General features: G+C 37.0%; 2 protein-coding genes and 2 long non-coding RNA genes across 4 annotated transcripts; 2 read left to right on the top strand and 2 right to left on the bottom strand.

Annotated features, from left to right (window-relative positions):
* Nucleotides 1-48: 48 nt before the first annotated feature.
* Nucleotides 49-4,423, top strand: LOC111436186 (protein SUPPRESSOR OF MAX2 1-like). The gene is made up of 3 exons (XM_023073905.1): nt 49-1,996; nt 2,143-2,449; nt 2,528-4,423. Exons 1-3 carry the CDS (start codon nt 801-803, stop codon nt 4,175-4,177), a joined length of 3,153 nt encoding a protein of 1,050 aa, XP_022929673.1. The 5' UTR covers nt 49-800; the 3' UTR covers nt 4,178-4,423.
* A 6,826-nt stretch (nt 4,424-11,249) lies between these two features.
* LOC111436179 lies at nt 11,250-11,971 on the bottom strand. Its single transcript, XR_002709193.1, has 3 exons — nt 11,772-11,971; nt 11,583-11,653; nt 11,250-11,410 (listed from the first exon to the last, which is right to left on the bottom strand). It is a non-coding gene; the product is annotated as an uncharacterized LOC111436179 (long non-coding RNA).
* A 146-nt stretch (nt 11,972-12,117) lies between these two features.
* On the bottom strand, nt 12,118-19,865 carry LOC111436180. Its single transcript, XR_002709194.1, has 3 exons — nt 19,854-19,865; nt 17,693-17,695; nt 12,118-13,463 (listed from the first exon to the last, which is right to left on the bottom strand). It is a non-coding gene; the product is annotated as an uncharacterized LOC111436180 (long non-coding RNA).
* On the top strand, nt 18,211-22,021 carry LOC111436178. Its single transcript, XM_023073897.1, has 6 exons — nt 18,211-18,580; nt 18,925-19,039; nt 19,258-19,767; nt 19,873-19,978; nt 21,409-21,477; nt 21,793-22,021. The coding sequence occupies exons 1-5, from the start codon at nt 18,498-18,500 to the stop codon at nt 21,432-21,434; spliced, it is 840 nt and encodes a 279-aa protein (XP_022929665.1). The 5' UTR covers nt 18,211-18,497; the 3' UTR covers nt 21,435-21,477; nt 21,793-22,021.
* The last annotated feature ends 1,026 nt before the right edge of the window (nt 22,022-23,047 follow it).

Raw genomic sequence — 23,047 nt, 5'->3', positions numbered from 1 at the left:
TTTTGGTTTTGGGGGTTAATGACACCAAAAGAAGAGCTCTCTCCTCTCTCTCTCTCTCTCTCTCTCTCTCTCTCTCTCTCTATGCTCCTCTGCCCCAAAAGCATTTTCCAGAAATCCTTGCAACTGATTATATAGTACTTCCAATTCCCTTATTTTCCAGAAATTCTCTCTCTCTCTCTCTCTCTGTTTTAAACTAAAAACATTTGAATTTCACTCGCTTTCCCTCTGTTTTATGGTGTTTGTGACATGTTTTATCGTAACAGGACACTCCTTCTTCTTCTTCTTCTTCTTCTTCTTCTTCTTCTTCGCGGTTCTGTTTCTTAATTTCTTTTACTATTTCCAATTATTGCTCACCAAATTTTGTCTACCTTATTTTGGGTTATTCCTCCAGATGGGTTCAGACTAAAAAGTTGTGGAGAGAGAGAAAGAAGGAAATAAAAGGGAGAGAGAAGATGTTCTTGTGAATGAGGGGATCTCGTCTTTCTTTGTCTCTGTTCAATTCTGACTTTCCCCTCTCTTCTTCTTCTTACGCATCTTCTGATTCTTAATGGATACAGATGTATTGATTTTCATGTATTCCTAGATCCCTTGTTATGAAATTAGAAGAAGATTGAAGCTATGCTAAGCTTTTGATTTCATTTTTCTCTTCTGGGTTATGGGAATTTGTCGATTTTTTCGATCGATTTCATCTTTTTATTGACTTTTTTCATCTGGGTTTTTTATTTTAGTTGCGGATTTCTTTGATTCGTTTGGTTTTTGAGGGAATTTGGGAACTGGGTTTGTGTTTTTTTCTATTGTAAATGAGAGCTGGGTTGAGTACGATTCAGCAGACTCTTACGCCGGAGGCGGCGAGTGTGCTGAATCACTCTATAGCGGAAGCTGGTCGTCGGATTCATGGACAAACGACGCCGCTTCATGTGGCGGCGACGCTTCTTTCTTCGCCGAGTGGGTATCTCCGGCAAGCTTGTATTAAATCGCATCCAAATTCGTCTCATCCCCTTCAGTGTCGTGCGCTTGAGCTCTGTTTTAGCGTCGCACTTGAGCGACTTCCGACGGCGCAAAACGCTAGTCCTGGTGCTGAGCCGCCTATTTCCAACGCGCTTATGGCTGCTCTTAAGCGTGCTCAAGCCCATCAGCGCCGTGGCTGCCCCGAACAACAGCAACAGCCTCTCTTGGCTGTTAAAGTTGAGCTCGAACAGCTGATTATCTCGATTCTTGATGACCCGAGTGTGAGCCGTGTTATGAGGGAAGCTAGTTTTTCTAGCCCTGCTGTTAAGGCTACCATTGAACAGTCGTTGAATACGCCGGCTCCGGCGAGTTCTTCGCCGATTGGGGGATTGGGGTTTCGACCACCACCGAGGAATTTGTACTTGAATCCACGGCTGCAGCAGCAGGGGAGCGTCGTCCCGCCGGTGCAGCAAAGGGGGGAGGAAGTCAGGAAGGTCTTAGACATATTGCTGCGATCAAAGAAGAGGAATCCAGTGCTGGTTGGGGAGTCGGAGCCAGAAGCCGTGGTGAAAGAATTGTTAAAGAGAATTGAAAATAGAGAATTGGGTGATGGGATACTCTGTAATGTTCATGTGATTCATTTGGATAAGGAGATTTGTTCTTCTGATAGGCTCAAGGAATTGGGAGATTTGGTAGAGAGTAGAATGGAGAATCTGAATGGTAATGGAGGAGTTATTCTTGATATGGGGGACTTGAAATGGCTGGTTCAGCAGCAGCCTACGACCGGGGGTGGTTCGGGGTCGGTCACAATGCTGCAGCAGCAGCAGCAGCAGGTTGTTTCGGAAGGCGGGCGTGCTGCGGTGACAGAGATGGGGAAGCTTCTTGCCAAATATGGAAACGGCGATGGTGGTCGGGTTTGGTTGATTGGTACTGCAACTTGTGAGACATATTTAAGGTGTCAAGTCTATCATCCATCCATGGAGAATGATTGGGACTTGCAGGCTGTGCCCATTGCTGCACGTGCGCCTCTTCCCGGATTATTTCCGAGGTATAGCTTGCTGTCTTTGATCGATTTCGACCTGTTTATGAATGAATGCTTGTTCTGTAGCTTTGAATCATTTTGAATGTTTGCATCAAATTCTGTTGTTGGTTTAGATTGAATGCTTCAAACATAATCTGTGTCCTGTTTATTAGGCTTGGTACCACTGGGGTTCTTAGTAGCCCAGCTGAATCGTTATCCTCAATCAAGGGATTCCCGACCGTGACCACGATTCCGATGCGATCGGTGATGCACAAGAGCCTTGATCCTTCTCAGAAAATAAGTTGTTGCTCTCAATGTATGCAAAATTATGAACAGGAACTCGAAAAACTTGCAGCCAATGAGTTTGACAAACCATCTTCTGTACCTAAACCGGAAGGAGCCAAGGCATCGTCTCTCCCTCCGTGGCTGCAGAACGCGAAGGCCCGAGATGAAGATGCAAAGAAACATGACACGACCGAGGTGAGTTCGACTGCAATTCTTGATTTATTCATTGGCAATCTGCAGCATTTGTTAAATGAAGAATCTTTCCTGTTTCAGAATTTGGATAAAGAACTGTTGCAAAAGCAGAAGACACAAGAACTACAGAAGAAATGGCACGATACGTGCTTGAATCTTCATCCTAATTTCCATAATCTGAATACGTTCGGTTCCGATAGAACCGTACCGATACCAATGTCTCTCCCTTTAACGGGTTTGTACAGTTCGAATTTGCTCAGGCATCAACCTTCCCAACCCAAGTTACAGCTGAATAAAGGATTTGGTGAAACTCTGCAGCTGAAAACAAATCCACTTCTGGCCAACAAACAATCCGAAAAGGTTGTATCGATCTCGAGATCGGGTAGCCCTGTAAGGACTGAGTTAGCTCTAGGGCGAATGAACGACGGTGAGATCTCGGCTGAGGAAACGCATAGAGAGCGTGTGAAGGACTTTCTCGGTTGCATATCTTCTGAACCTGAGAACAAAGTCTGTGAACTGCAGAGTAGTAAATTTGTCGATGCATCGGATATCGACTCGTACAAGAGGCTCTTCAAAGGTATATTAGAGAAGGTATGGTGGCAGCAAGAAGCAGCATCAGCCTTGGCTACAAGTGTTACTCAGTTCAAATTGGGAAATGGAAAACGACGAGGTACGGTTCCGAAAGGAGACATGTGGCTCTTATTCTTGGGTCCCGATCGAGTTGGAAAGAAGAAGATGGCAACTGCTCTTGCAGAGTTGGTATCGGGATCCAATCCTGTAACCATTTGTCTTGGCTCGAAACGGAGTGATGGAGAATCGGAGATACGTATTCGTGGTAGAACTGTGTTAGATAGAATATCAGAGGCCGTTAGAAGGAACCGATTTTCTGTCATTGTTCTTGATGATTTTGACGAATCTGATATGTTGGTTCGTGGAAGCATAAGACGAGCTATGGAGAGAGGTCGATTCACCGATTCTCACGGTCGTGAAATTAGCCTTGGTAATATCATCTTCATCCTTACAGCAACCTGGATACCGGATGATATGAAACACTTATCGAACGGGAATTCGCTCGAGGAAGAGAAGTTTGCTAGTTTAGCAAGAAGCACTTGGCAGTTAAAACTATCTGTTAGCGAGCAGACAGTTAAGCGTAGAGCCGAATGGGCGCACGGTGAAGAGCGGTGTTTGAAACCAAGACTGGAAACTGGTTCAGCCATAGCATTTGATCTTAACGAATCAGCAGATGCAGAGGATGAGAAGACAGACGGATCATTGAATTCAAGTGATGTAACAACCGATCACGAAACCGAGCATGGCCTCAACACTCGTCATTTATCGTTCACAACAACATCGGCCTCACGAGAGATGTTCAAAACAGTCGACGATGCAATCGTCTTCAAACCAGTAGACTTCGCCCCGATCAAGCACAACATCACAAGCACCATCAAGAAGAAGTTTTCATCCATTGTTGGGGAAAAGATCTCACTTGATCTACAGGAGAATGCTCTTGAAAAGATCACGAGCGGGGTATGGCTCGGGAACACGAATGTTGAAGAATGGACCGAAAACTTTCTCGTTCCGAGCTTAAAAGAGCTCAAAGCTCGTCTTCCGACTACCAATGCCTTCGAGTCCATGGTGGTCAAGCTCGATTCCGATAGCGACATACGTTGTCGGGGCTCAGAAGGTCAATTTCCTTGTAGCATCAAGGTGGTTGTGGGGGAAAAACTGTGAAATTTGCAGAGGTTCAATGCAGCTGGAATTTTGTAACTTTGTTGGATAGAGATGTAAATATACTTGAATGGAAGGGTAAAACTGTAAAACAAAGGGAAAAAATGGTTAAAAGAATTGGATATGAGGGAGGCTGAGACGACTCAGGATAAATTTTCTTTTTTTTTTTTTTTTCTCTTCCCAATATTTTTTTCTTAAATTATTTGATATTTTTATGTTCACTACCTCTAAATTTATATAGCAATTAAATCATCAAGGTGGGTGACGGTTAATATATTTTTTTTTTCCGCTAATTTTTTAGTATTTTTCACAAAAATAAATGCAAAAATATGAACAAAGTCGACTCGGGTTTGATGCCAAATACATGCCAACATCATTTAGAAGAACCGGTGGTAGAGGTTGAGATAAGCATACATACACAACAAGATATCAGAAAGTCGAAGAACCTAAGAAGGGTTCATAATTGGTTAATTTTTATGCACACAAATGAGTAGCTGCCACATGTCAAAATTGTTAGAGGAACGTGACTCTCCACAATGGTATGATATTGTCCACTTTGAACATAAGTTCGCATGGCTTTGCTTTGGGTTTCCTAAAAGGCCTCATACCAATGAAGTTAGTATTCCTCACTTATAAACCCATAATCATTCCCTAAATTAGCCGATATGGGACTTCCATCATCTAACAAAAATCATTAAATTGTGGCACAATATCGATCGTATCATAAAGAATTTGATAAGAAATGGCTAAGCATGTTCGTGCTACGTCTATCAACCAACTGGTTAAGAAAGAAAGAATTCATCTTTGCTAAGAAGAATCATGCGAGTGTTGACCCAATCAACCAAACCCTGATCTTCTTCGATGAATATTCACAAATATCACTATGAAGAATCAGGATACCGTCTTCCTTGATCTTGGATTAAAATGAACACGAACGAACACGAACGAGTGTGGATAAGGGAACAAAAAATGTTGAGGCACAAGTATGAACATAAGAAGTAATAAAGACATAAAATGAAATGAATTGCATGTTCATCCACCAAACCCTCTTTATTACACCAAAGAAAAAATGGGTCCTTTCATTCTCATGTTTTTTAAGTGAATATTGACAAAATTATGTTTTTCATTTTTTTTTTTCCAAATATATTTATGTATGGCTTGCATGTGTTCCATTTAATACCTACAATTTGCTTTTTTTATTATTATTATTTAATTTATTTTATTAGAAGATAAGTCAAATTTTAATTTCCATCTATATCCCTTCATTTCAGCTTTATCCAACCAACTATAATTGAGGACCTTAATTTCACACTTCAAATGCTTTTTCTTGTTACAAAAATGAAATTTAAATATGTTAATCAAGTTTTTAAAATTAAATAAATAAGTGGTTTTTAAATTTTTTAATTTGGTTAAGAATCTAAGTTTATAATTATAAATATAAAAGTGATTTTCTAAAAAAAACTAAAAATCAAAACAAGAAAAAGATTACCTAAAACAAATTAAAAATTGGAAAAGGACATTTATTTGATATTAAAAATATATATAAATGTGAAAAAGAAAAGAAGAAAAGTAAAGGGTGGTGATGAAATTAACTTTTTCCTAACTTTTTAAGAAATAAAAAAATAAAAAATGATGATATAAAGATGGATTACCTTTGCGTGTTTTTTAATATTTTATAATCTCTAATTAAAGCTTTAAAAGGCAATTACTTTTTCTACTCTTTATTTTACTTCCAAAAAGGCAATTCTAAAAGGGACTTTAAGGTCCTAATTAATCTTTCAAATTTTATATTTTTTTTTTCATATTCTACTGTTAAATTATTTACCCAATTACCACATTGTTCGCTGTCTGACTCTAATATTAACGGTAACAATTTGAAGTCAATGTACTTCAGCGTGTTATGTATCACCGTCAGTGTTACGATGTTTGAAACAATAGGTAACAAGCTAGAATAAACAATATATGCTAGCGGTTGCCTTACCTGTTACATAAATTGATCATTTTAAATTAAAATTAAATATTTATGACTAATTATATAACATGAAGTTGTATGAAAATAACAATTTAGTCCGTGTTTGTGATGTCCTACGTTGATTGAGGAGGAGAACAAACCACCATTTATAAAGGTGTGGAAACCTTCCTTAGCAGATACGTTTTAAGGCTTTGAGGATACGATGGATCTGAGCTGTTACAAATAGTATCAGAGCTAGACACTGGACGATGTGTCAGCCTTCTCGCTGTTCCTCGAAGGGGGTAGACACGAGGCGGTGTGCCAGTAAGAACGCTCGGCCCCAAATGGGAGTGGGATTTGGGAGCGGTCCCATATCGATTGGAGGAAGGAGAGAGTGTCAGTAAGGATGCTAGGCCCCAAAGAAAGGTGGATTTGGGGGCGGTCCCACATCGATTGGAGGAAGGAAAGAGTGCCAGCAAGGACGCTGGGCCCGAAGGAGGGTGAATTGTGAATAAAAATATAATAAAGTTGTATGGTGCTTAACATGAGACTGTTTAATAATATTATATTAAATAAAGGTAGACGTTGTCATATTGATTAAAATATTTGAAAAAAAAAGTGAAAGAATTTAAAAATATATATAAGAAAAATTATATTGGAATGTTTTGATGATGAAATTAAAAAGGCATGTATATCTCCAAACACACCCATTACGTTATTGTACCCATAAAGTTTGAATCATTTCATTAAACAAATAAATGTGAATAACTCCACCTTTCACCCAACCATGCATGTGTTCTTCTTTTTATAACATTTCTCTCTAATTTGCCCTACTTCATTATCACGATTAATCATTAATTAAAATTTTAAACAACAATCCTACTGGCTTCAACTCCTTCAGCTCTCGGCAGTTCTTTCAAACTCACTTCGTCACAATCGATTCATTCATCTCTCGGAACTAAGCGGGTCATCTCCTGTCTCAATTGAATAGCCATCATCATCATTATTTATATGTACTATTTGATACATGAAATTTATGAAAAGTTTTTTTTTTAGCAATTACCCATCTATTATCATAATGGTCGACTGTCAGAGTGACTCAACTTCAATGTCTAGGTGTCAATTTTTATCGATTGGGGTAAAGCCCACAAATATTTCTTCACATATACTTCAGAAATTGATACTTTCAGTATTTTGTTATGAAGGTCGTATATTAGAGTAGCTTGGCCTCTCTGGTTGAGTGTCGATTCCCATAAATTGGGGTAAAACCTAACAAGACTCCCTCCTATGTAATCCAGACAACTGACACACGTTCAAATTACTAAGTCACAATTTTTGTCCGAACATAATTAGGTCATATGAAATATTATATTTTTTTACAAAAATTACAAAATAATCCAAAACTTTTAGAGAGAGAGAGAGAAATTATTATTTTATATGTTTGATTTAGTTGTATGGATGTGATGTGACCAGAAGTGCTTTGTTGCTATCCAATTATTATTTAAAAAAAACAATATTTATAAATAATAATAATAATAGAGATGTGACTTCAAAAGTTTAAAACATTTCTTTCATTGATAGACATATTGTCTTATTTTATTTTATTATCTTTTACTCCTAAAATCTGAATTATTATTATTATTATTTAACAAATTTACATAAAAATTATATATTTATTAAACTTTTAAATTATTTATTTTAGTTCACGTACGAAGAAACTAAACTCAACAAATATAGTGTTAAGAATCACGGATCTTTACAATAGTATGATATTGTCCATTTTGAGCATAAATTTTCATGGCTTTACTTTGGGCTTCTCCAAAAAGACCTCATTAGCAATGGAGATGTATTCTTTACTTATAAACGCATGATCATTCCCAAAATTAGTCAATGTGGGACTCACTCCCAACAATTCTCAACATACGGTAGAAGAGAATCAAACTTAGGTTAGGTTGGTAAAAAAAGAATATAAGTGGGTTAACCACCGACGAACCGACATGGTGCGTTGTGGATGAAAATATGGAAGTTAGCCTTAAAAAGATAAAGAGGAAGGGGTAAAGATATGAAGATTTGAATAGAATAGCCCCCACCATTGAAGCATAAACGAATAATTGTTAGGAAAAAGAGAGAAAAGGGAGAATAATAATATTCCTTCACCTTTCCAACACCAAATCCATCCAATCTCCCTAATCAATGGATCTAACCCTTTTATTTCATAATCGACTATCCACAATGGTATGATATTGTCGACTTTGAGCAAAAGCTCTTATGACTTTATTTTGGGCTTTCCAAAAGACCTCATGCCAGTGGAGAGTATATTCTAAACTCATGGCCATTCCCTAAATTAACCGATGTGGGACACTTTCATCTAACACCTCCCCTCGAACAAAGTATGCCTCCCCTTAATCGAGGCTCGACTCCTTTGAAGTCTTTTCTAGTCACTTTTTGACTTTGCCTTTGAGGCTCACAATACTTTGTTCGACATTTGAGGATTTGTCAATCTATTGACATAGTTAAGTTCAGGACATGACTCTAATACCATGATAGATGAACACAACTCTATATAAGGCCTTTTGGGGAAGCTCAAAGCAAACCTATAACAGCTTATGCTTAAAGTGGACAATATCATACCATTGTGGAGAATCGTGTTCATATGACAAAATCCAATCTAAATAAATCCGTAACCCAACCCAAATTATATTAGATTGAATTGGGTTGATTAAATTTTTCGAGAATGGTAAATATAATAGCGATAATTTTTATTCATAATTCTAATACAATACTTTAGAAATACCTAACACATGTCATTATTATATATATATATATATTACAATTTAATAAATTATAAATTTATTAAAATAAGTTCTTCTAAATTTCACCCACCACACCACCACCTTACACCATAAACCTTTTCATAAAGCCTGGCAAAAGCTCTTCCACCCAACAAATTTATTTTATTATAAAAATAATTATTTTTAAATAAAAGATATTTCCTTTTAAAATAAAAATTATTTTAACCATTAATCATATCTCGAACACGCAATTATTCAAAGTCTAAAGGTATAACTCAAACAAATGTTACAAAATGGAATAATTTAATCATATTTTTATTTTATTAAGAAGAACTTGAGACGAATAATCGAATATAATTATTTTTATTCTGATCGTTCTTATTAAATTATATAAAAATAAATTAATTTTTTTAAAAAAATAAGGTTGAGGAAAAGAAATTAAATTCCCATAAAGTGAAATATGAGAGAAAAGGGGATTGTTGAACACTTTTAGTTAAGAATGCTTTTAACCTACTTCTTATTGTTTTCCCTTTGTATTCATTACTTTACCTAAAACCCTAAAAACAAAAACATTGCCTTCTAACCAAAAACTCTCCCTTTTTTTATACGCCCGATCAAGAGGGCAATTCAAACATAACTGCTGTTCATATGACCTAAGAACCCGATCAAAACGTTGGGTTCGAATATTTTTTAGTTTGGGTTTGGTTGAAATTTTGAAGAATGAAAATTTCTGGTTGGTTCGGAAAATAGAGTTACAACTCAGCCTTAACCTACTTTTGAGATTATATATCAGTGATACGTTCCGACTTGTAAATGTTTGATATTTGAGTTTTATCCACGGTCAAAGTAGTTTTGAGAATGATTATTAATATTTATTTATTAGCGGATTTGCAGGCTTTTAATGGAACCATGCTTACCTGTTCCCTCTCCCACCACTATGATTGAATTAATAATTCCGAAAAACTTTATTCCAATTAAATAATTCAACAAACTTAATAATTTTTGTCCTCAACATTTACTTAATTGCATTAAATAATTGTCACCACTTTTCCCAATTAAACCCCCCTTTCCTTTTATCAAAATTCTTCACTATCTTCCAAATAAATATAATTACAACCAACCATAATACGATAACATTAAGTGACATGATCCCGACATGATCGATGAAAGAGATGAAAAGATTACGTTCTCATTTTGTAACCGTTCAAGTTCACTGCTAGCAAATATTGACCGTTTTAAAACACGTCCACTAGGGAGATATTTTCACACCCTAATGTTTTTATCTCACAATCCGCTCTCCTTGAAAGGTAGAGTTTCTACGCCCTTATAAGAATGATTCGTTCTCCTCTCCAACCGATGTGTATGTGTGTCTATGACAAAGATAGGGTAGGAAGGATGGAGTTATAGCCCATTTCAAATTGGACCTAAAAGTCAAAGCCCAACTAGCATCATTTTCTCTCGTTTTAAACTCGTTAATAACCACATGTTCATGAAAAATTAAACAAATGAGGGAAAAATGAAAGTATTTATATGAATAGTTTTTTAAATTGGTTTTAGAAGAATGACTATTTAGGGCTTGAAATTTCTTATGTTAATGTTTGAACATGCTAAAAAATAAAAGAGATTCATAACATCTCATGCCAAAGATTTGAAATTCGGATTTGACACTTGATGACCTCGACATTCTCCTGCATCTCTTTTAACATAATCACATTACTTCTCTTTTCCGAGAGTAAAGACCATCCCCACAAATAAACACAAGTCCAACATGTTTTGTCTTCAATCACATGCATCCTAGAAAAACTCTAGGGAGGTTACCCAATATAAAATTGCTCCAAGCAAAACACGTTTAACCAAAGTTCCAATGATTGAGCCAACGAAAAGGAAAATACACATTGTCTGAGATCACCATGTGACACCCAAGTAAATGAAGCGAGAATAAGATGACTAAGAAAAGTTTTAAGGAAATAAAAATTATTACCTATACCAACAAGGTGCACTTTTTCTCTTTAATGACTCAATCACAGGAAGTTCATAGTTAAACAGTCTTGCTTTGAGCAATTTTACGTGAGGTGACCTCCTTGAAGTTTACTTAGGATGCATGTGAGGGGACGACAAAACATGCTTTAAAGACTTGTTGGTGTATAGGATGATCTTCACTCTTAGAAGGAAGAAGTAAATAACGTGATCATGTCGCAGGAAAATGTCGGGACCATCAAATGTCAAATGTGGATTCCAAATCCTAAGCACTGAGAGAAAAAAATAATAATAATAAAAACGGAGAAGTGTAAGTCAAAAATTGAAACAGAGTAGAAAGATAAACGAAAAGTGATGGAGTATAAAGCTGGAACAATGAATCATTTAAGTGTATTAATAAAGCTTATAAAAAGTTGAAACAAATTATAGTAAGATATATGATTGCATAGCCAATAAATTCTTCCAAAAGAGAACCACCTGAATCTGCTGCTGCTTCAGCCTCCACTGTCCACACAACTATAAATGTCAATTTTGTATATGAAATGTGAAGAAATCAGATGAGACTTCAAAAGAGTAAAGAATATCAGTCCAAAGAATTTCTGGAGAAGTTTTTGAGGTTCTTAAGAACAAACCTTTTTCTTTTCTTTTTATAATACAAGGAAGACAAAGTTAAGCTGTAACTTTTCACCTTGGCTAGAATGTCTTTGTGAGGTCGATCATTGCCCATGCTTCATTAATCGCTTCCATTTGATGTCTTCTCTGCATTCACATTTCACAACATTATTTGCAGTCAGTCTCTTCTCAAAAACATGCTGGGAAACTATCCATTTGGTTCATAAACAAGTTTTATATCATTGATGATGATCGATTCCTTTACCTTGAACTCATCTTTTGCTTTGATCTTTTCCATTTCTTTTCGCTGCCGTAAGTTTGGCTTCCAGAGGGTCAACCACAATCACCTAACCCATCCTTACAAGGAGAGACCTAAACTATAGGATCCCACGTCGGTTGGAGAGAGAAATGAGGCATTCTTTATAAGAGTGGAAAACCTCTCCCTAGCAGACGCGTTTTAAAAATCTTGAGGGGAAGTCCGAAAGGAAAATCCCAAAGAGAACAATATTTGCCAGCGGAGGGCTTGGACTGTTACAAATGGTATCAGAGCTAGACACGGGAGATGTGTCAGCGAGGAGGCTAAGCCCCAAGGAGGGTGGACATGAGGCAGTGTGCCAACAAAGACACTGGTCCCCAAAGGGGGGTGGATTGGGGGATCCCACATCGATTGGAGAAGAGAACAAATCCCAGCAAAGACACTGGGTATCGAGGGGGGGGAGGACGAAACATGTTTTTATAAGGGTGTAGAAACCTCTCCCAAGCAAACGTGTTTCAAAGCCTTGAGGGGAAGCCCAAAAGGGAAAGCTCAAAGAGAAGAATATCTGCTTGCGGTGGGCTTAGGCTGTTACATAAACAATTGACACGATACATGTTTGTTCCCGAACAAAAGCACATAAACATCTTGAAAATGACTTTCATTGGAAGAACAAGAACAACACCATTCAAGTTAAATATAATGAACGGGTTAGTAATACCATACTGTCCAGCTATATTCGATTACATGAAGGCAATGAGGAATACATTGCAGCTTGATGAAAAAGGATCCAAAAGTAAGATTAAGCATTCGATCACAGATTCTCCAAATTAAATAAAATTCATAACATCAAACAACTTGCATAGAATAAACAAGAAACTAAACAACGATACTATCAACTGTCAATACACTTAGAATCCAAAGAACCAGCCAGATAACCACAATCGAACTTCATTGTAATAACAAAGTATGCTGAAAGATGACTCTATTCAAATCCGAGTGGTGGGCAGGGGAGATTTCTCTAATATATCAACGAAGTAGACAGTTTGTTACCATCAAGAATGATGCAGAGCAATTAGCAAGGATGAAATAGTGGTTCAGGATTTAGAAGAATACCCAAGAATCAAGATGGAGAATGAATTAAACAAATTTATTGACTATTGTTTCAGTTCCTTTCTAGAGCTCTTGGCTTATAACTATTTTTTACAAGAAACTTCAAAAACTAGAGTTTTAACATTCCCAATCTCTCCCTTTATCAATTACAGTTTGAGGTCTCCACCAAAATGGGCTGTTTTCAGTTAGCTGGTTAACTCAGAGCCATCTCCCCTAATCATGCTCCTTTTGAGACGATCCTTGTTGATTTCATTTTGAAATCCAAGGTGCCAAATAAGGTGACACATAACTAAATACCAATTCATAACACACACACACACACACAAAAATGGATCCCCGTGTAGCTTGCAACAAACCATCAAACTAAATTATGTGGAGCACAGACTCCGATAACATACGAAGCTAAGACAAAGAGCCCAATATAACAAAGAAATTCGAGGAAAAACAAGAATAGACGCCGATAGGAGTGATAGAATCAGAAATGGGTATACGAAGAAGAAAGCGAAATTACCTGGAGAAAGTTGCAGAAGGGTTGGCCACTCCTCCAATGGGGAGAAGAATCAGCACAGTGGAAGGCATCTCCAAAGGCCGCTCCGCCCCTTGCGTGAATGCATAAACCATTTTTTTGTGAAAATACTAAATAGACGGTTTTAAATTTACAGATTTCGGCTGCCCATATCCACATTTGGGTAATGCCTCTCATCATCTTACACAGTCAGTTCTCAATTCTGACCCGATTCAAACGAACGGATATATCTCTGATTCCATTGGAACCAAAATCAAAGGAAATGAGATTGAAAATGGGAAGTTCAAATTTCAATTTATGTAATTTAATTTTTTTTATTTAAAATATCTTTTTGGCTCACCAATTTTGAAAATGGTTTTCTACCATAAATTTTAAAAAGAATATCGAAAATTTATTTTCTTTGTTTGAAAATTATTATTTTTATTTGAGAGTATTGGGGTTGGAGGCAATTATTATTATTTTTTTAATTACAAAATTTTAGCTAATTAAAATAATTAAAGTCAAGAAATAGGATGTTGATCGTATTTCTATCATCTAGGGAGTAAGAATTTAAATTTTTAACTTTTTCCATGAAGATTATAATATTTAAACAGCTAAATTAATGTAATTTATAAGTTAATTATACAAAATTTCAATCTCGAACAAACAATTTCGGACGATACTAGAACAACATACACCCCTAAAATCGAAACGTCAAGTATATGTTACCTCAAATGGTTTAAGATATCGAATTTCTAAACAGAAAATAAAATAAAATAAAAGAAGGAAGAACAAAAATTTAGCAAGCCAATTATATTCCAATTTAATTATGAAGTGGAAAATATTTAAATGCAAAAGAAAAAAAGGTGAAAAATTAAACCGTAACAATATGATCATGATCCTCCTCATTTTCCACCCTAACAAAATCCTTCTTCCTACACTCGCAGTAAAAAACTGTAGTTACCACATACCCGGAGATAATCACCATTCCGTACAGCGAAATTAACCCCATCTTATCCCACACGCCTATCGCCACATTGGACGTAACTGCCGCCGTCGTCCTCATCCAGTGATCGACGCCGTCCATAAGCCCCTCCATCTCCCACGAGATCGAACTCGACGCCAGGAGGAACATCGCGGTGAGAATCGAACCGCTCAGTCTCCGATCCGCCATTAGAGCCGCTGCAGTACGGATCGCATCGAAACCAAATCTCTCCTCAGCGATCGACACAACAAGCCCCAAACTCAGGATCGCAATCAAATAAACCTCGAAAATCACGCCAACGACTAAAATCGCGAAGCGCACAGCCGGAGATTGAGAAATCGAAGCGAGAGTGTTCGGGACGATGGAGTACGCAACGAGAATGGCGTAGATGCAAATCGTAGTAACGAGAGGACGATTCCATGAGTTTTTGAGAAGAGCGATGGTGGATTTGAGGGTAGGACGTTTGGCGTGGAAGGAATGATGCGTGAAGGAGACGGTAGAGAAGGCGGTGAGAAGGGAGAAGACGTAGATAGGGAGGAAAAACGCCGCACGAAGACGGAGGAGGGAGAAGGCATCATCGCGAGACTCCGAGAAGACATGGCGGAACTCGAAACGGGTGGGGGAATGGCGGAGGACGGATTCGAGGTGGAGGATGTGGGATTTGAGAGGGTGAGAAGAGAGAGAAAGGGCGAAGAGGAGGAGAGAGAGAGGGAGAGCGAAGAAGAAGAAGATTGAGAGGAAAAATCGTTTGTTTCTGGAGAAAATTTGAAGGGAATTGAAGAGGATTTTGAAGGGGAAGACGAAGAAGAAGCAGAGAGATTCATGATGCGAGAGAGAGTCGTCTCTTTCCGACATTTTTCTCGGATTTTGCTTTACTCTCTCGCTCTCTCTCGCTCTCTGTTTCTCTCTCCACTGCTACCTTGCTCGTGTTCTTTGTTCTGAGATTTGAAGTTTTTTAGGTGAGCCGTTGATTTTCTTTCACCTTCTAATAGCAACAAACCCTAAAATTTGATTTCCATTTCCAGACATGATATAGATGAGGGAGGAAACCCTAAAAACAATTGTCTTAATTATAAATTAACTGAATTGTCTTTTCTTCAACAAGATAGAACCGAATAAAACCCATCCATTCTTGAAATTTTCAACCAATCCAATCACCCCTTACCTAAATACATCCCAATTTTTATTTTCAACCAACACCTATCACCAATGTTTTGTTCCCTCCCGGTGGCGGCACATCGTCAATCACTGACTCTAATACCATTTGTAATATCCAAGTTCACCGCTAGCAAATATTGTCCACTTTAGCTCGTTACGTATTGTCGTCAGCTTTATGGTTTTAAAATGCGTCTTTTAAGGAGAGGCTTCCACACGTTTATAGGGAATGTTTTATTCCCTCTCCACCCAATGTAGGATCTCACAATCACCCACCTTAGAGGTCAGCATCCTCGCTAGCACATCGCTCAATGTCTAACTCTGATAACGTTTGTAATAGCCCAATCTCACCCACCTTGGAGGCCAGCGTCCTCACTACCACATCGTCCCGTGTCTGACTCTGATACCGTTTGTAATAGCCCAAGCCAACCGCTAGTAGATATTGTCCACTTTGGCCCGATTTTTTCATCTCAATTTACCAAAACTGTATGTTCACCGGTGGCGAAAGAAAAAGGGACAACATGGACATTGAGTATCTTACCATAGGTTGTTTACTACTATGGGTGTCTCGCTCATCGTAATATGCTAAACCTGAGTTTTCTAGTCTCGCCGGCGTTTCATTCTAATGAAGAAAACTTGTAACACTCCTACCCAGGATTAGGATCTCGACACCTGATGGCCATAACATTCTCTTACATCCCCGCGAATGGTCATGTTACCTATTTTTCGCTTCTTAAGAGTGAAGACTACTCTCATAGCATACTTTATCATCCCCGTGACATGGTCATGTTACCTATTTTTCGCTTCTTAAGAGTGAAGACTACCCTCATAGCATGCTTTATCATCACTCATATGCATCCCGAAAAAATTCGTATGAGATCACCCAATTAAAATTGCTTGAAGTAAAGCATACTTAACTATAAAGTTCCTACGATCAAGCTACCGAAAAAAGAAGGTGAACCTTGTTATTATAGGTGCATACATTGCTCTTATTAGATGTGTGGTACTTCTCCCACACACGGCCCATGCACGCATACATAGACCTACTAAACAGGCTCGTATACGTACCCAGTAGACTTGGCTCGTCGGATTTAATTCTTTGATATCTATGTGACACTCGAGTAAATGAGGAGTATATGAATGAACCGAGATCACATCCAAATGAAAGCGATCCTAAGGATAGAATGACTAAGAAAGGCTTTAAAAAAATGCAAGTTACTATATATACCAACAATGTGCACCTTCCTTTTCGGTGGCTCAATCATAGTTATACGTATTTTACTTAGAGCAATTTTATATTGAGTGACGTCATAGGAAATTTCCTGAAATGCACATGGGTAATAGGTAACATGACCATATCGCACGGATGCAAGAAAATGTTGGATCATTCGGTGTCGAATCGAAAGTTTATATATTAAAGTAGGATTAAAATTATTTTTTTCAAATAAGGAAAAACAAAAACGAAAGTAAATGAGTGATTAAGGAATAATCAAAGTAAGATTATAATGTGGCTTTCCACAAAAAGGGAAAAATAAAAAATAAAAATTAAAAGTTGTGATGAGACCAAGTCAAAGTTGTACGTGTTTGACCCAATTAAAATCTCACAACCTTAATACTTTTCTAACTTAGTATTTCACCGTTGGTAAATACTTAATTTGGTTAGCGATAAATTTATATGATATGATATAATATTTAGTGAATTGGTTTTAAATCTTATAATCTTTTAAAAAAAAATTAGAATAAATTTTGAAATTTATTTTCTTACATTATTAAAAGTTTGATTAAAAAAAATTAAATTAATAAAAATAATCTATTAAATATTTAAAAGTTTCCATAATACTTTCGAAATAAAATAAAAAATCTAAAAATATTTATAAACTTTCTCAGTATTTTATTATTGAATTTAAAAAAAAAAGTTTAACTAATTAAATTTTTTAAAATTTAAGGTATTTTTAAGTTATGTATTAATCATTTTCATTCAAACTATTTTTGAGTTTTTTTTAATTTAATTTAAGAAAAAAAATACAAAATTTAGAAATATTTTATTAATTTAGCAAAAAAAAAATTATTATTATTATTTTATTACTTAAATTATTTGGTGGCCCCACCGTTTACCCAAAACTAACGGCCAATAAACAAATGAACAGAGTGGCAGTTCCAAATCGACAGCTCAACAAACTTGTTCCATTAATCCCTGAACCGTTGCCGACGGCGTGTCTATTATCACACAAGCAAGCTAAAAAAATTTCCTGTTTGTCCAATCAGTTATTGACACGTCATCAATAACTTCAATTATTCTAAACTTTGACTACGTGGCATGTATTCGCTGGCATTCCGACCAATTATGTTTTGCACGAGAAGCAGCTGATAATTTTCACGTTTTCGGCTGGAAAATCCTAAATCTGTTTTTAATATTTAATTTTCCAAATTTTAATATTAGTTTTTTCATGAAATTCTTTTAGTTTTTTTTTTTTTTTTTAATATTCTAAGTACAATTTTGATTTATGTAATGCATGGAATTCCAATTAAACCATTTTAAAAAATATTAAAAAAAATTAACATAATATATATATTTTTATCAAATCGTTGATTATTTATATAAAAATAAATATTTAAAAAGGAATTTTTTTTATTATTATTATGAGTATTATTTATTTATTTATAAATCTCAGTCTTTTTCTCCTAATTATTAGCTTCTGAAAAGAAGGTGGGGAATTGTGCAAGAAAGAATCGGACAACAAAGAGAGCTTCATCTCTGTCTCATTTCTGTGTGAGCTGTGTGTTCCTTTGTATTCATCTCTGTTCTTGCTTCTCTCAACCACCCATCACAGGAATTGCTCAAACAATCCAACCCTTTAGCTCCCCGCCACCAACATTTGATTTCCCGATTTTGATCTTTGATTTCCTAACCCTTTTCTTTCTTATTTCATCGTCTTTGCTCTGTTTTTTCTACCCCTCCGGTTTGCCCTCTTATCCCTCGATGTTAGTTGCAAATAGTTTCGATTTGTGGAAGAAGGATGGTTTCTTTTCTGCCGCCGAGCAGGTCCAAGAATCTGCCGATACGTACGTCTTTTACTCTTTGTTTGATTTGGGGGGTTTCCCCTTCTTTTTCTTTCTCTCGATGTTTAATTGAATTCTGTTTTGATTTGTTGTGGAGGATGTTTTGTTCTAATGATTTGGCGTTCTGGGTTCGTTTTATTTGAGTCTGGAATGATCTGTTTATGATGATTCGTTTTAATCTTAGTTTCTTATTCTATGTCTAAGTTGAATGAGTTTCTACTATAGTGATGGTTCAAGAACCTTAAATTTTATCTGCCCTGGATTCTACAAGTTTGTGTGCTTACTGGGTTTAGAGGGATTCTACAAGTTTCTCCTATATTGATACTCATTTTGGTTTATGATTTCAGAATGGAGTTTGCATATAGGACATGGGTTAGAGAGATAAGAGAAGGGCTAAGTCCTGATGATTTGGATGAACTTCGACGCGAGGTACAAACAGCTCTTGGCACAGCCAAATGGCAGGTAGGATACTGAATTTAACCAAATTATGCCATCAAAATATCATAATGGAATGGTAATTAGGATACTTTGATGATAAGCCTGATGTTTAAGAACAGTGACAACTGACCATTAGTCTTGTTTGCTAGTTAAGCTATGATTATACATTGACTTATATGAACCTATGGCTCTACTTTTATAAATCATAGTAACAAGTGTTGTTTTTTTCGGTCGATAATTAGCTGGAAGAGTTTGAGAAAGCTGTTAGAGTTAGCTATCGTGCTCGAAGTGAAGAACATTTGTTGGAAAGACATAGGCTATTTATTGCAGCCATTGGAAATCAAATTTCTCATATTGAAGCTGCTTTAAGAGAATCTTATGACAAAGAGGGCAAGAAGCCTCTTCGATGGGTGAATTTAAACGAGGAAGAATGTGACGATTTGGCTACGTTTCTCTCTGGCACATGCCAAGTACCACGAAGCGCAAAAACTGAATCATCTGTGTGTTGTTCTTCAGCAAATGAGGAAGAATGCGACGATTTGGCTACATTTAGAAGAGTGGATGATGGACTATGCAAAATGGATAGATCAACAAAGGCAAGGAGAGCGAGCTCGCCAAGCGCTCCTGATATCCAAATTGTAATTGTGGATGAAAATCGAGAGAGAAAACAGTCTATTACGAGTTTAGAAGTTTCAAGAAAAGGAAAATCAGGATCAGTCTTCTGGAAGCTTGGATGTCAAAAATTTTCTCAGGTGAGCATGGCAGGGAACACGAATACCATATATTTTGTTCGGTGTAATTGTGCTCTTATGCGTTCCGAACGAAATGTAACTGTAACTGACCATTTTTTCTATCAGTTCTTTGGTAGGGTTCAGCAGAGGCAAATATACAGACCTTGGCATCTTCAGCTTGCATGTTCTGTTCAATTTACTCTGGCTTTGATGTTGACTATATTCTTGATCGGTGAGTTTCTAATTTTCTCGAGGATGTGCAGTGTTCGAGTTTTAGAAATTTACGAAATTTTGATTTGATTTGGAGTATGTTATTTATGTGTAGACAGTTTTTAGTCCAAGAAATTATGTGGTTTTTTATTTACTTTCTTTCTGATTAATTGACAATGTTTGGGGAGATTTTAGTTGTATAATGCTTGACTAACTCTCTCTTATATTGAAAGGACCAAGTCCACCGCTAGCAAATATTGTCCTCTTTGGGCTTTACTTTTTAGGCTTCCCTCAAGGTTTCTAAAACGCGTCGGTTGAGGAGAAGTTTCCACACATGTTTTGTTCTCCTTCCCAACCGATGTGGGATCTCACAATCCACTCCCCTTCGGGGTCCAGCGTCCTCGCTGACATTCGTTCCCTTCCCAAATCCATGTGGGACCCCCCCAATCCACCCTCCTTCGGGGTCCAGCATCCTTGTTGGCACACCGTCTCATGTGCACCCTCCTTTGGGGCTCAACCTCCTCACTGGCACATCATCCAGTGTCTAGCTTTGATACTATTTGTAACGGTCCAAGTTCACCGCTACCAGATATTGTCCTCCTTGGGCTTTCCCTTTTAGGTTTCCCTCAAGGTTTTTTAAAACGTGTTTGCTAAAGAGAGGTTTTCCACACCCTTATAAAGAATGTTTTGTTCTCCTCCCCAACCGACGTAGACTTCGGCTTACTTGTCTTTGTGCTATTTTGAGGGGGCCGGGGGGAAGAACCAATAGAATTTTTTAGAGGGGGTGAAAAATGTGTGGGGGAGTTGTGATCCTTATCAGATTTTATCAAACAATGTAGGAGCAAGACAAAGGATTGCCCTGTTTCTAATATTGAGGATAAAAGGTTCCATGGATGAGTGAAGAGGGTAATGAAACATTCTTTATAAGGGTGTGAAAATCTCTCCCTAGTAGACGCGTTTTAAAACCGTGAGACTGACAACGATACATAACGGGCCAAAGCTTTGTGGAGGAGGTGTGAAAGCTAGCAGATATTGTTCACTTTGGCTCATTACGTATCGCCGTCAGTCTCACGGTTTTAAAACACATCTACTAGGGAAGTTCCCACGCCTCTATAAGGAATGTTTTATTCCCCTCTCCAACCGACGTGAGATCTCACATCTTCCAAGCCAAGAACAAGAGAGGTATTTCCCACAATGGGTGGCTTCGTGAAGTCCTAGGTTCAAGCTTCTGGGTGCAAAACGTAATCACTTAAAACACTGATTACCTTACATAGTTGGCTATTAGGTAGGTGAAGCCTTCCCAAAAATTAGGAGGATTGGTCGTGAGCATAATGCAAGAATGGGGCCTGCTAATACATTATAATGAGAATCTCAGCTGATGGTACCTTTTCTTTTTTCACTTATTGTTTTTGTGTTGGCATTAGACTAACTTCTACCCTTTTTATGTTACAGTGCCCATTGTCTTTTATTCAGCTTGAGACGTCGATTTCAGTGTATAGACAACATGTTCGATCACAACAGGTATGCACTTATATTCTGTGTTTTATATACATTGTAAGGCTTGAACATACGTTGCCTGACTATAGGTGACGCGAATCCAAACTCACTAAATGTTGAGAGTGTGCTACACAATCGCAAAGTCCACTTCCAAGAAAAGTGCTATTGTGACACGTAGTAGAGTGTGTTAAAAAGACTAAATAGACACAAATCTCAAACTTTAAGAACTAAACTTGCAAATGAACCAAAAACATAATGAATGCAGGAATTTTCATCCATTTTTTGCAACCTCTGAATGTAGCTCATTATTTATTGACATGAAATGGAGCTGCTCCACAGGTGTTGAACAGGCGTTTGAAGAAAAATAACATAAACATTCATGTTCTTCTTCTGAGTTCCATGCCTTGCTTAAGCTCAAAATGGGAACAAGCAAGGTATGTATTCATTATTACTGCGGCTTCAAAGTTTGTAAATGTCTGGTTGAATCGTTAAATATTACAGAGAACATTGGCAGTGTATATTGTTGCTGTGAATCAATTTAAATCCCTTTTCAGATGATTGTCCCATAGATCTTGAATCATTATTAATGCTACTTTCATTTTGTTCATTTGTGGAGTTTTATTCACCATATCTAACAAATGTGATTATGATTATGATTATTCGCTGTTTGTTCGTTTGTAAGGGTTGGCTTGGACTAGTTAGTGTTGCTGCCCTCGTGTCGAGGGCAGCGGGGCAGCATACTTAATAATGAAGTCTTTATGGTTGAGCCACCAAAAAGGATGGAGAATCTTGTTGGGTATAGGCAGTAAATTTTAATTTTTTTTAGTCTTTCTTAATCATTCTATCGTCACGATCGCTCTCATTCGGATACCTATTTTTTACTCGAGTGTCACATGTGCTTTTGCTACACATGTGACACACGAATAAAGGAGGGGTACATGAATGAACCGATACTATATTTGAATGAGAGCAAAATAAGAATAGGATGACTACAAAAAGTTTTAAAAAATTGAAAATTATTACCTATACCAACAATGTGCACTTTTTTTATGGATTAAGCATAAGAGCTCCATAGTTGAAGTAATTCTATATTGGGTGGTCTCGTATGAATTTTTCTGATATGCATGTGAGTGAGGACAAAGTATGCTGGAAAATCTCGTGTTGGTTTGTGGGGATAGTTTTCACTCTTTTTATCAAGACGTAAATAACGTGACCAAGGGATACAGGAGAATATCAAGGCAATTAGCACCTGGATTTTGATTCCTGATCCACATCCTTGATATAGGCTAATTCTCATACATTGATACACAGTCGTAGATAATTAGTATACCCCAATAAAATGAATTAATTGTCTATATTGACCTAAAAAAAGAAACATTTATTGACATTAATGGTTTGGGCCTAATAGGTGCACGTCTCATGTCCTGCAGAAGAAAAAATTGCAAAATCCGATCCAATTTATCGTAATATGTTTAGGTATTTAAATATAAAAAAACGTGAGCAACGTTGAATGACAACCACCACAAACTGCTTATGAATGACAACCACAAACTACTTGTTTAAGTCAGTAAGGAAGGATAGTGTATAATGTTGT

This window comes from Cucurbita moschata, unplaced genomic scaffold (genome assembly GCF_002738365.1).
Source record: "Cucurbita moschata cultivar Rifu unplaced genomic scaffold, Cmos_1.0 Cmo_Scf00052, whole genome shotgun sequence".
Classification (NCBI taxonomy): domain Eukaryota; kingdom Viridiplantae; phylum Streptophyta; class Magnoliopsida; order Cucurbitales; family Cucurbitaceae; genus Cucurbita; species Cucurbita moschata.
Note: the sequence above shows the minus strand (reverse complement) of the source record. Positions and strands in the feature narration are given on the sequence as shown.

Excerpts from the sequence above, each read along its gene's own strand:
- LOC111436186 (XM_023073905.1), top strand. The coding sequence starts at position 801 with ATGAGAGCTGGGTTGAGTACGATTCAGCAGACTCTTACGCCGGAGGCG. Across the intron at positions 1,997-2,142 it reads CTTCCCGGATTATTTCCGAG|GCTTGGTACCACTGGGGTTC; the intron begins GTATAGCTTGCT and ends CCTGTTTATTAG. Across the intron at positions 2,450-2,527 it reads AGAAACATGACACGACCGAG|AATTTGGATAAAGAACTGTT; the intron begins GTGAGTTCGACT and ends TTCCTGTTTCAG.
- LOC111436178 (XM_023073897.1), top strand. The coding sequence starts at position 18,498 with ATGTTAGTTGCAAATAGTTTCGATTTGTGGAAGAAGGATGGTTTCTTT. Across the intron at positions 18,581-18,924 it reads GTCCAAGAATCTGCCGATAC|AATGGAGTTTGCATATAGGA; the intron begins GTACGTCTTTTA and ends TTATGATTTCAG. Across the intron at positions 19,768-19,872 it reads GATGTCAAAAATTTTCTCAG|TTCTTTGGTAGGGTTCAGCA; the intron begins GTGAGCATGGCA and ends TTTTTCTATCAG.